General features: G+C 33.4%; 1 protein-coding gene across 5 annotated transcripts; it reads right to left on the bottom strand.

Moving 5' to 3' along the window:
* Positions 1–6,101: 6,101 nt before the first annotated feature.
* LOC133777985 (uncharacterized) lies at positions 6,102–13,329 on the bottom strand. Of its 5 annotated transcripts, none has more exons than XM_062217784.1 (11): positions 12,928–13,328; positions 12,006–12,225; positions 9,420–9,644; positions 8,452–8,946; positions 8,071–8,203; positions 7,647–7,714; positions 7,508–7,569; positions 7,118–7,221; positions 6,967–7,039; positions 6,695–6,875; positions 6,102–6,579 (listed from the first exon to the last, which is right to left on the bottom strand). In XM_062217784.1, the coding sequence occupies exons 3-11, from the start codon at positions 9,622–9,624 to the stop codon at positions 6,494–6,496; spliced, it is 1,407 nt and encodes a 468-aa protein (XP_062073768.1). In that variant the 5' UTR covers positions 9,625–9,644; positions 12,006–12,225; positions 12,928–13,328; the 3' UTR covers positions 6,102–6,493. The 5 variants fall into 5 exon arrangements, with proteins under 5 accessions (XP_062073768.1, XP_062073769.1, XP_062073770.1 ...); XM_062217785.1 differs by having other exon boundaries at positions 12,006–12,148; XM_062217786.1 differs by lacking the exon at positions 12,006–12,225 and having other exon boundaries at positions 12,928–13,329.
* Between the last annotated feature and the right edge of the window lie 391 nt (positions 13,330–13,720).

Genomic DNA, 13,720 nt, shown 5'->3' with positions numbered 1-13,720 from the left:
GTGGATCACTGGAAAGCTATTGGGAAATTCCTAGGTTATCTCAAGAAAACCAAAGGACTAAGCCTTCACTACTCCAAATTTCCTTCAATCTTAGAAGGATATACAGATGCAAGTTGGATATCCAATCTTGGGGACAACTTGTCCACAACTGGTTGGGTATTTATACTTGGTGGAGGTACAACTTCTTGGGTTCCAAGAAACAAACATGTATATCTCATTCCACTATGGAAGCAGAGTTTATAGCTCTAGCTGCTACCAGCAAAGAGGCTGAATGGTTAAGGGATCTATTGATAGAGATACCCCTAATCAAAGAGAATGTATCCACTATATCGATACATTGTGATAGCCAAGCAACATTGGCTAGAGCATACAACACAGTGTTTAATGGGAAGTCTAGACACATTATTCTAAGACATGGATATGTAAGAGAATTGATTCAGAGAGGAGTCATCTCAATATCCTATGTGAGAACAAGTGAAAACTTGGCGGATCCTTTCACTAAGCCACTAACGAGAGATTTTGTAACATCCTCTTAATCCAGGACCGTTACACTGTGTACTTTAAAATGTGTCAGACTTGCTAATCAAGACATTTGGCTTAAAATGTGTAACTATGGTTAATGTCAAGGGTTAGGGTTAAAATTTTTAGTCAAATGAACCGTTGACTTTTATTTAAAAAGTTTCATACATTAATGGGATCCCAAAATATTACAACTAAATTCTTAAAGTAGTGTAGGTATATCAAAAATTACATCCAGCTGACCTAAGCGGCAAAAACAGGGCTACAACCCTAGTTCCTCTGAGATATCCTCGGTCGACGTGGTCGAGCAGCCGCATATGTACACACCGTCACCAAAGCTCTCCAACTTATGGTTGGTCAAGCTTTCCCTTCCCTTTACCTGCACCACAAAGCACCCGTGAGTCAAGGCTCAGCAAGAAAACTATACGAGTGCATAAATAGAACAATACAGATTCCCAGATACTTATCTAGCATGTCCAGCAATAATAACCTACACATACAGTCATTCAGTTGCAAACAAATATTCATTGGACCAATTTGGGGCTGCTGCCTGAACAGTTGACCATAGAGCCAACCCTGAGGCCTATGCCCTAGCTATGTGACCATAGAGTCACCTGGGGCCCTTGCCCTTAGCTCTGAGTAACTAGCCATAGGGCTATCCCAACACCTTTGGTTTTCCAACGACCATAGGGTCGGCCAACGTAATAGTATGTTGCTGATTTAGTCCTAAGCCTTTCGACTAGCACGTAAAATACGGATGACCCTCGAGCACGATCCCAATTCTGAGCCCCTAGCGATAACCTAGTCACAACCATAAAATAGGATTCCATCAATAACAAGCAATAAAGGCTTCCGGACCGAGTCCTAGCCTCTGGGGCCTCGAATTCCACTCAACTAGGTAGTGGAATCGATCCCGAGCCCTAAGGAAAAGGTTCCCGTCCTTAAAAACTTCCCAAGGCCAAAACTGCCCAGGCGGGCCGCAACCTGCCCTTGAGGGTCACAGCGTGCCTCCCAGACAGAGGCCTCCCTGGGCCCTGGGTTCAGCTAGGTCGCGGCCCCTCAAGAATAGAATCGCGACTTGGCCTTGCGAACCCAGATTTTCTTCAATTTTCAACAACCGAATTCAACCCAAACTATCCCAATTTCACCATAAAACCATAATTCAATCACCACAATAGTTCTAACATCTTTCCAGCAGCAAAACCCAACAAAAATCTAGTTACTAAACTCATCAAAACACCAATTTCAATTATTGAGCTAGAAGGTTCAAGAACACCTCAAAACAGCTGCAAATTCTTACATAAATCAGTTAAACACAAGGATTAGATTGTTACCTTAGCTGTGAATGATGATCCCTAACCACAAGCTTTCCAAATCCCAATCCCAAGCCTTCAATTCTTTGGTTTCTAGCCAAAATCCTTCCCAATTCTTCAAAGACTAGCTTAGTGAAGTTTAGAGAGAAAGAGAGTGAGTCGGTTCAGTGAGGAGTGTTTTTGTGTTTGTCTTTTGTTTCCTTGGGGCTTAAGTGACTTAAGCTAACCCCGAGGTTCGAGGTACCAAAAACTGTCCCCGAGGGAAAAATGGTCAAATTCCCCAATATTCCCTCCTAAACTCACAAACTCCCAATATGTCCCCAAATATTCAATCTCATTACCCAATAACCCAATTATATTCCAAATACCCAAAATACCCCTTGACTCGCCCCAAGTCTGGTATTGGGTCCCGTTGTGACTTTCCCGCTAACTTGCTCGCTAGGATCGTCTCGTGCCGAGTAACTCAAATAAACCCACATAATAATGTGGTCTCACACATATATTACATATATGCACATATATATACAATTATGCTCATAATGGGCCAAGTTACGAAAGTTACCCTTCTAATAAGAAACGGGCCCACGTGCATATTTAATACCCCTAAACATGTACCACTAGTTATATTATCATATAACTCACATAATCACAAAAAAAATATCAAATAAACATATAACTCCATATATTGCCATCATGGCCCCTCAATCAAGGCCCTAAGCCTTATTAGGTAATTTTGGGACGTTACAGATTTAGTGGCTACATCATCTCGAGAGATGGGACTAAAACTCCATAAAAAGATTCACGATTGATGGTAACCTATCTTAACACTAGTTATTTAAATAGTGTTAGGTTCAATAGGTAATAACAAGTCAATCAAGTGAATATTAGTTGTACTCAAAACAAGTCCCATTTGAGATGTTGAGTACTTGTGAGTTACCAAATTGAGGGTTAAAACCAAGAGGTTTTTTAATAGAATCCAGTCTTGTGAAGACAAGTATTTTTGGTAACAAAATACTATAAGAGTCCTACCTATATGGACCCAGGGGTGGTGCCGCCTCTCATGAGAATTTGGAGTATTCTCAAGAACGTCCATGAATGGAAAGTGCACATGGCCATTAATGGTGCAAAGCGAGACATAGAGGTCTCAATTGAACATGGCAAAGGTGTGTGTGTTATCATCGATTTGTTATCATGAAAATATGGTTCAATGCCTTATGCAACCAAATTTTCAACAAATTTTGTGATGATTACACTATAGTAAAGTTCAAGTTGAAAAACACTTTATTTTATGCACCAATGTAATGGCTTCTATAAGAGAGAGTTATTGTTTAATCAAGTGGGGGATATGTTATATTTTAAAATATAATGTTGATTGATTAAATAAATGTTACAATAGATAACTATTTAATCTAGTGGGGGAATGTTATATTATTTTATAATATAATATAATGTTATATTGTTTTATAATATAATGTTTTAGATTAAATAAATGTGACAAAGAGTGTCACATATTGTAACATATAAAAAAAAGTTACAATATTTAGATATATGTGAATATCCAAATATGTAACATATTTGGTGTTACAAATTCAGTTACAAATTTGTAACTTCCAAATATTGCCCATTATTATGTAGATTTGTAGTTACACAATTTTGAGTTGAATTTCTTAAAGACATAAGTGAAATTGTTGTTAGAGATATGATTTTATCCCCAATAATGTGTTTGGGGGTTACAAAATCAATTGGGAATAGATTGGAACCGTTTGGAAAAAACAGCACAATTTTGTGTGCTGAAATTGGCCAATGGCCGCGGCCAGGAGTGTTGGTGGCTGCGGCCTGGGGAACAGAGACCAGTGGCCACAGCCACTAATACTCCTTGTCACAGGCAGAGTGGCTGGTTTTTTCAACTTTTTGAACGACTCCAAAAATACAAATAACTCCCAAATCTCATTTTTAATTCCATAAACATCCAATTGATCATTGGTAACAGTCATGGGGGTTGGTGTAATTTGAAATTGAAAGTGTCTCTAAACTCTATAAATAGGAGCCTATTGTTCACTTGTAAGACACGATTTTTCAATCCATTAGAGCACTTTGCTAGAAAACACCTAGAGGCTTGATCATTCCTGAAAGCTATTTCCAAACAATTGTGTGAGTTCCCTTAGTGCTTGAGTTAGGGGGAAATAAGCTTTTGGACAAAGGTTTCAAACCTTGTTCAAGTTGGTGATCCCCAACACTCTTCACTTTGGTTGTGTGAGTGATAGTTTCTTATTTTGGTTCTTACATTTTCTACTATTGTTTTTCTTCTTATTTACTTGTATTTCTTGTTTATGAGTTATAATCTTTCATTTCTTTTGTTACAAACACTTTTACTTTATTTGTATCATTTTGTTTAGAGTTGTATTTTTTCATTCTCTTCTTCTAATTCTTCTCTTATTTATTTGTATTTTTCAATCATAAATTTGTAACATTATTTTATCAATCTTGTTTATTTGTATTATCTTTTCTAGAGTTGTAATAATTCTTACCATTTCCATTGAAATAACATATATTTTCCTAACAATTAGTTGTTCTTTGTCATATAGCTCTCGCTTCTGCTACTGCTGTCATTTCTCTTCTTATAAATACTAATGTAAAGAACCTATAAAGTTTGAAGCATAGGGGAGTTTAGCAAATGGTTTAAAAAATAGACAGAATGAAATAAAATGGTATATTTTCATAAATTTTTACTATGCAAAAAAGTTTAGGGGCAAAACTTTACTAATGTTATAACCTATTTGTCTAATAAATTTTATTATTTTACAATTTTTAGTTTTGGTAAATATATGAGGTACATACTTTGTACTATTCAGTCAAATTCAAAAGCAGGTACCTGCTTTGTTCTTGCTTCTATTGCCATATGATTACACCAAGTTACTTATGGTACTATGTGTTTTTTTTTAAATAGGCTTACATAGATTTTTCTTAGTTACTTTTTGTTTTTATTCACAAGGCATACTTCAAGGTACCATGTTACCTTTAGTTCTTTTTTCTTTTTTTTTTGTTAGTTTGGCTATGATTTTCAAGGTGTTAGGTTACTTTTAGTTTTATGTATTTATTATTGGTTTCATATGGATTTCAATATATCAGATTACTTTCTCTGTTGTTGGTTTTCAATGTACCCGTTACTTTTATGTTATCTAAAAGAGTAACCTAATTTGGAATAAATATTTACTTTGATGGTAACCTAATCTGGAACAAAAAATAATCTAAAAATCTAAGGTCAATAATACATATATATATATATATATATAAAAAAGAAAAAAAAGGTGTGACTATTGACACCTCTCTTTTTTCTCTTTACACCTATTTTAAATAATTTATTATTATCAAATGAGCATTGCTATAAGACACATATAGTGTCCAACACTATCTTATTTTGATTGGTACAATTTAGTATAGTCTCACATATTATATTTTAAATTAAAATATGTGAAACCCGATACTAAATTATAGTAATAACATTTCATTGTATCACGTGTTGTTAGGCACCATTGATGCCCTTTAGCATTCTCTTACCAAATATATTATTTTGGTTATTGACCTAATTATTCTTATCAAATATTAAGAGGTAATAATAATAATTTATTTTCTTTTATACCACCAAAATATTCGATACATCACTTATATATTAATTAGTTTTTTAATTTTCGATAAAAAAATTACATAAAAAGAATAACATGTTTTAATTTTTAGAAGCAAGAAAATTGAATCTTTTGACATTACTAATTATTCTAATTCTAGTGATATAAACTTTTTTTTTAATTTTAGATTATTCATGTTTATATTTTGTTCTTGTTTTGAATTTTAAAAATAAATTAAAAATTGTGATTAAATTTTTTATTTCTTAAAAAAAGTATTATTAATTTTTAATTAACACTATAAAAAATATTTTATTTTTTTACTAATAAATTATAAAGGTAGAAAAATAAAAATAAAAAATTATTTAGGGAAATTTTGCAGAAGGTACGAGGAAAGAATTTTTTAAAAATTACGAGGTGTTTAAATAGAATGGTGTACTGAGGGAAAAGTACAAAAAAAAAAACACAAAACCCTAAGCTAATTATTGAAATATGGAAATAATTCAAACCACCATAAAAAAAATAGAAATGTTTATGCATATAATTAGCTTAATTTAGAAAAAAAATCATTGTATATGCAAAATCTGAAAAAATCCACATTTATGAAAAGAAATGAAAAAAAATGGTAGCCTACATAATTTCTATACAATTTGAGTATAAAATTTGGTACAATAACATTAAGTGATCGGTTTACAATAAAATTATGGTACAAGTCTTTCACATTTTTTTGCAAGGGAAATTATGGTATAAGTTATACATAGTTTAAAACTTCACAGCTCGAGATGTTTCGGTTTTGAAACTAATACCAAATGGCATACAATATTACTTCGATATACTAGCACAAACTGCATCCCAAAGGATGGATAGTTCTCTCTGTATTTTTTGCCTCTCAATTTAGTTCCAACCAATAGAAAACAGCTAGAAGAAACAACACTTGTGACCATGAATCTAATTTAGTTGCTAGAAATGTCAGCAGTTCGCTAACGAAAGGCATCCACAAATCTCCTAAGAATACAGATTGACAATGGAGGCCTGATTCAATCACATATCAGCTACGGACCAAAGATAAGCTTCCCTTTCAGTAGCTTGTTTCTCATTCTTCCTTTTAAATAGTTCTTTCTCATATCCTACAAAACACAATCCAAATATTTAGAAATGCTGCTCTGTCTATAATATTGTTCTCACTAGACTGAAGGTTAAATAAAGGCATCTGACTGAATTGTATTTTGGAATTCAACTAACCGGTACTACGATCCACACCATCCCAATGTCTTCCTGGTCTTATACCATATCTATTTGGCGCAGCATCTAATCCTCTTTTCAACCAGCTATGATTAGGGATATCCTGAGGGATAATAAATCCTGATTCTTTCATCTTTTCACTATCCCCAAAGTTGGAGAGAGCAGGTTCAAATTGCTTTTTCTGCAATATGTGAAAATGGTCACAAGTCAGCATTTAAAAAGTTGTAGTTTTAATCACTTAACAATCTATAGTCGCTTTGTTACCTACTTACCTTCACCAAATGTGCCATTGGATCACCCCATCTTATTCTTTCTTTCATCAATTTGTCAATTTCTGGATCGTCTCTGCAAAAAAATGGTACGACATTATGAACACAAAAGAAATCACAAATAACTTTTGGCAACAAGTATCTTAGAATCTACCTGGTCCGTGCAAATGGTTTATCCTTCTCAAGTTCTAATTCTTGAAGCTTAGCCTCAGCCTCCCGCTTTTGAGCCAACCCCTTGCCCCATTCCAACTTTATCTCCTGACAAAATGTGGACAAAATGACCATAGAAAGTAGAGAAACAATCAAAGTGCAAATTCAATCGAAGATAATGACAATGTTAGTTGTCTAACAACTATAATATAAGAAACACATCTAAACAATTATACCCAAAAATAGGGAGAAATGAAGAGATAGATCTTAGCCCCACATGTAAAGACTGCAAATTAGCACTGAGACTATCTGCAGCCTTTTCTTATTGCCATAATCGAAGGTTAGTAAGAACAAGACCTATTAGCTAAATATTTATATAAACTTCGGCAAGTACCTTTGGTTTTTCTTCTACTTTTTGTTTTGATTTCAAGAATTCCTCTTTCGTTATACGTACCCCTGCAAAAATATCTAAATGAGGCAAGGATGAAGCATAAATGCAGGAGAATGACCTGATAAATTAAGAGTTGTCTGACCTTTTATCTTATCACGATATATAGGCTCAGCACCTCGACCACTTATAGAAGGGTCCATGTCTTGAAACCTACAAAATCAGATGTACATCAAGACAATAAAAAAATATAAGTACACCAAGTGAAAAAAAAAAGGAGAGAAAATATCTTATGTGGTAATGAGCTAGGACATATTTCCCTTTTTTGTCCCAGGTTTATTGAGTGCAACCCAAATGATTAAAAAGGCTGCTAAACTAACTAAACATGCATCTACAAGGAAGAATAAACAAAACAACAGGCTTTATATGAATAGAACTTTTATCACATTATAACAGAACAAGGAAGTGACAATATGATTAAGAGCTTTGGCTTCAGTTATCTCATGTAACTGGCTCATATAGCAAATGTAAATGAATTTTGGATTCTTGTGACATAAGGAAATGCTTACCTCATAAGATCCTGCTTCTTAGTTCTAGCAATTTCATCTCTCATGTCTCGACCAGTAATTAAACCAGTTTTCCGTTCCTCTTTCATATCTAGAGCAGACACTTGCCTCGTATTTTTTCTTGGTGGAGAAAGATCTGAAACACAGACAGATGTGAGTGGTAAGAACCAGGTTTTGTTAGAACCAGTATTCTATTTATTAATAAAAAGTGTATTTTATAAATAGTCCCTAGGTACAATTTATCAAGTGGTTGGGTCTTCTAAACAAGTAATAATAATGTGAAGTATTTTTTTAGTTCTAATCTCAGTTTGCAAAAGGTTTCAATTGAACTTATATACCATAGTTGACAATGAAGAAAGAAAAAAAATCATTCAAATTCCTCACCATCATTCCTACTTTTCCTTGGGGGTGAAAGGTCTAAAGCCACGTGACCCTTGTCAGGTTCAGGTGACTGTGTGTGATGGCGCCTTCTCCACTGCCGAGGGGGTGACAAATCCACAATTTCCTTGACAGGCTTTCTATCACGTTCAGGGGAAGGTGTGTCATTTCTTGCTCTACCATTACGAGGTGGAGACAAGTCAGAGTTTTGGTTATCGGGTTCTGGTGACGGGGTATGGTGGCATGATCGCCGTTGCCGCGGTGGTGAAAAGTCATTATCTACTTCGGAAGGCTTCAGTTCAGGCGAAGGCGTGTCATTTCTAGCTGTATGCTTACGAGGTGGAGACAAATCAGAATTCAAATTCGCATGTTTTGGAGAGAGAGTAACCCAACCACTTCCATCCTCCGATATCGGATTAGAAGCACGAATGGCTCTTAAATGCTCAAGCCTCCTCATTCTTCTAACCTCAATATCTTCATCAATTTGGGGCTTCTCTTCCTCTACAAAGAAGACCAAAAAGATTACTCAAAAGTCAAAACTTTATAAACTCTATGAATTAAAGGATAATAATTCAAAAGGCATTATATTTGGACCCCAAAATTTGATTAGTACATTTTTTCAACTTGCTTACATTTTTCAAAAAAATTTTCTTTTTCATAACAAAAAAAATATATAAATAATATATATTTTAAATATTTAAATTAAAAAATTAAAACAAAAAATATATAAAAACTTGTTAAAATAAAAATTTTATCTACAAAATTATAACATTATTTAAAAAAAATTATGAAAACAATATAAAATAAAATTATTGAAAATAACAAAAAAAAGAAATTAAAGAATGTCAAAAAAAAAATAGAGAAAAAGTGTTAGAAATTATTTTTAAAATTAATTTTTTTTAATTAATATGGTGCCTATATATATTCTTGGGTGCAAATATAATGCCCCTATAATTCAATCAATCACTACCTACCAGCAGAATCATTTTGATCTACTTCAAGCTGTACTGGTTTTTGCCAAACCGGATCTTCATCAACAACTAAAACGCCTGAGGCATCCGGCTTAGCTTTCTGTTGTTTCTTTTTCTTCTTCTTCTTTTTATTTTCATCTTCATTATTGCTCTCATATTTTTTTAGATACTCCTTAAGAGACTTCGACCCTAAACTTGAACCCGCCATTTACACTCAACAGCAATAACCTTTCAAGTTCCATAGTCGAATATGTTAGAGAATGAACAACTTCACAACATAATGCAACTAAAGATTTATAGAGAAAATTGAGCGGAATAATATATACATAACATATTTAAACGCTAATGTTATACTAAGTCACATTTATCCTGCTATATATCTTTCATTTACTATCTTTTTTCATATAATGCAAGATTCTTGTATTCTAAGCTCTTTGCATTCATCCAAGCATAATTGCGATTAACACAACCATGACTTTATACTCCAAACTAGTAACCTAGACATGCATCATAGTTTAATCAAAAAAATTTGAAAAAACAAACAGAAGTTATTCCAACAATCAAATAATTGGGGGGAAAAAAACCTCTTTAACCTACTAAAGCACAAGTAGAAGCTAGAATTTAACCCTCTCCCACAAACATCCAAGTACATTCCTCTTCTTCTTCTTTTCTAGAAGGAAATGATGTTACTATTATATTAAAGTAAAGAACAATTATAAACAAAAGACACGGGCTGAGGCGAAGCACCAACAGCTAAACTCACAAAACCTGAAAAACTGACATAGAAGTAAAAAACCTAGATCAAATTACATCATGCGAGCAATCCCAATCCCTTGACAAGTCAGAAAAAGAAAACAAGCAAAATCTTTGGCACACTTTAGCCATATAGCAACCCACAACTTAACTCCTTTCCAAATGCACTCTAACTCAATCTCCTTATCTAGGAATGTCTTGCCATTTCTCTCCAACTAAAGGGCCCACAACAGTCCATTATGATCTCCTTATCTAAGAATATCCTGTCATTTCTCTCCAACTAAATGGCCCACAACAGTCCATTATCTTCTTTAAAAACATGATGTCATTTCTTTCACCAAAATACTCAAAATGTTGATATTCATTCCACGTAACGACAGATGATTTTCTTTTACTGAAACCAATTGATGTTTCAATCAATAAAGATTCACAATGTTTAGGTAACACCTACTCAAATTCGGTTTCATTTTCAAAGCCTTCAAAGTGCTCACTAATGCCAATGGAAATCTTTCATAAATGTAGTCTAGTACCACTAGCCTCAACCTCCTTCTACTGCTATATTTTACCAATTACATAAATGGCTATCAAACGAGGCATAACAGAAATTTGTATGGATTTTTTAAAAAAATAAAACTTTAAAAGTGCCGGTTAATTAGTCATCCAAACTGAACAGTTGCTTCTTCTCAAAAAAATATTCAACAATTGCTCCTCTACACAAAATTAATTCCCAAACAATGCAACATTTCAGAAGTATACACAACCTTCCGCATTCCCAAACACACTACAAATACAGAAAAATTATCCCACCATCAATTCTCTCATCAGTAAGAAAAACCCCAAAATAAGAAAAACCAACTCCTAAAACAGAAATTCTGAGAATAATTTCACTTTCAAAAAGTGTTGAACTAATAGCCTGATTTCAACTCTGGAAACTTTATAGGAACATCAAAAAGGTTAGTGAAACTGAATTCAATATGGTTATCTGCTCCTTGAAAAAAAAATTCTGAGATTGAAAGTGTTGAAGTAATACAATCTGATTTCAACCCTGGAAGCTTTAAAGAAACATTGACTAATTATATTGTTAAATATGCCTATAGCATATTAATATTAAATCAGTACATAAGCAAGATTCAAATTAGTATTCCTGCAAAAACTAAATAGCTACATATGTTTAAAGAAATAGAGATGAAAAACTAATTGTCCTTTACATAAACCCGGAAAACTAAACTCAACGCCGTGTATTATATTTAGATTTATAAATAAGTAAGAGTTTATAACTTAACTACACTTAAAAAATATAGAAGAATTAAGAATAGAAATATTTAGAAGTAGATAAAAAAATACTTAATTCCTGATAATAGTAAAAGATAAAATTCTTGTACAACCAAACAACCAGTTTGAATTTAATAAAACCTATAATCAGTCAAAGAATTTGGAAATAATATGAGTAAAGGAACAAACAAGGAAAAAAATGCACTTAACATCTACCAAAACCAAAATTAAACTCAAATAAATAATCCATATGATCCAAAACAGCAAAAAGCTTATTCATTTTACGAACAACACTAACAGACCAAAACAAACACATATACAAAGAAAACCAAAATTTGTCAAAAAAAAAACATTAAGCATACTCATATTTACAAAATCATGATTAGGGTCATCCTGATTAAGAACAACAAAACAAAAGCAGATAAAATCATGCATAAAAATACAAACGCAAACCCCTTAACCTTTTCCACTAAATGAAAACGCCAATCATCAGTAAAAAAAAAAACAAACATCAAACAATCAATACCATCAAACCCTTGACAGGGAGAGAAAATATACAATTACCCTGTCTAATTTAGAACACGCCACCACCGGAGACAATGCCATGCATACCAAAGCCGAGCAAGAAAACTTCGAAGAAAGAGGGTGCCACAGCCACAGCCACAGCCTGAGTGAGGATGACGGCGAGATGGAGAGAGTAGCGGAGTCTGGAGAACGTCGAGATAGATACAAGTTCAGAAGTGAGGGAGATAGAGGAAAAGGGACCAGGGTGGACGATTGAGATCTGAAATTTTTTTGGAGAAATAATGACCGTACCGTGTAAGAGAAATGTAAGATTTAGATAGAAGATAAAACAAACCCTAATAAAATAAGTGAAAATTACATTTAATATGAGATTTTTAATAAAGTTCTAAAAAATATGGCTTTTTTTTTTCTTGTATTATTTTATGGCTTTTTATGTTATGACACTAACGTTTCAGGTACAAGAAGATAAGTATTGCTGGGCCTAAGTGAAGCTCATATGGATCTAAGTGTTGTCCAAAACCTATATGATGGATCTAAGTGATGTCCAGAGGGCTCGGATGCCCAAACTTTATAAGCAATTTTTCTATACTGGACTGATTTGTTTATAGCTAATGTAATTATGACAATATTAAGTTTATGAGTATGACCCTAGAATTGTATGGTTATGTATGATAGTGATTCTCTTAGTGTGAATTGAAGAGAAATATTTATAAAAAGCTTGAGCTGAAATTTTTTATATGAAAATGCAAAATACAGTAATAACTAATAAGGATTTTCCTGAAATTCATAAAGCCGCATAAGAACCAAGGAAGAACAACATATCTCAATTATACCCAATTCAAAATAACAACATATCTCACATCAGAACACATTTAGAATTCAAATTTCAAACTTCAAAGTTCATTCAAGCCATTAGTTTCTCATTTTCTCAATCAAACTTTTAAAGCTAAAATAAAAATACCTTCGGATTCGGCAAAGTGAAGAAGTGACGATATTCAAGATAAATGGACGGAGGGAGGAGACCAGAGCCTCGGATCGGATTTCGGACCTCGTCGGAGTCAAAGAATGTCGGAGATAGACAGGCTGAAAGTAGAGTCACGCGCAAGTAGCCTGGGATATTGGAGCTCTTCAGATTTTTGGGTTGTCGCAGGGACTAGGAGATTGAGGCGACTTGAAGGTTGGTGTCCGTCGGTGGTGTTTCTCGGCAGTCATCACTGACTCATTCACAATCGGGGGTTGTATGCTGTGAGAGTGAATAGAAAAGGAAAGGAGAAACGGTGGATCGACACTCAGGTAGTGGTTGTGGGTACCAGGTAAGGGGTTGTACCATTTTGTTCCCTATATTATCATGTAGTTGCACAATGGAATGTATGTTTGGAAAAAATACATTTTTAAATCTTGTATTATATAAAATGTTTAAAATTATTCTTTTAGATTTGAACTCAATTAAAATATTTTCAAATATAACTTCATAAAAAAATTTATATGTTTGTTACAAATTCACATATTTTCTAAGTGGATGATTTTGTTAAAAAAATCTGAAGACAAAAAATATTTTGTCTCAAACCGGATTCACATGACCCTTTTTAATCATTTGACAAAACATATATCCAAAAATCTATTTGTTAAAATAAAGGGTCCATCATGGAATTAACGTAAAATACAAGATCAAAATTGGTATAAACTATTTTTCTGCTCATCTTAATTAAACTCTTATAAAAAAATTTAAAAAAATTATAAAGAAGTTTAAAAAG

Source organism: Humulus lupulus, chromosome 5, assembly GCF_963169125.1.
Source record: "Humulus lupulus chromosome 5, drHumLupu1.1, whole genome shotgun sequence".
Classification (NCBI taxonomy): Eukaryota; Viridiplantae; Streptophyta; class Magnoliopsida; order Rosales; family Cannabaceae; genus Humulus; species Humulus lupulus.
Note: the sequence above shows the minus strand (reverse complement) of the source record. Positions and strands in the feature narration are given on the sequence as shown.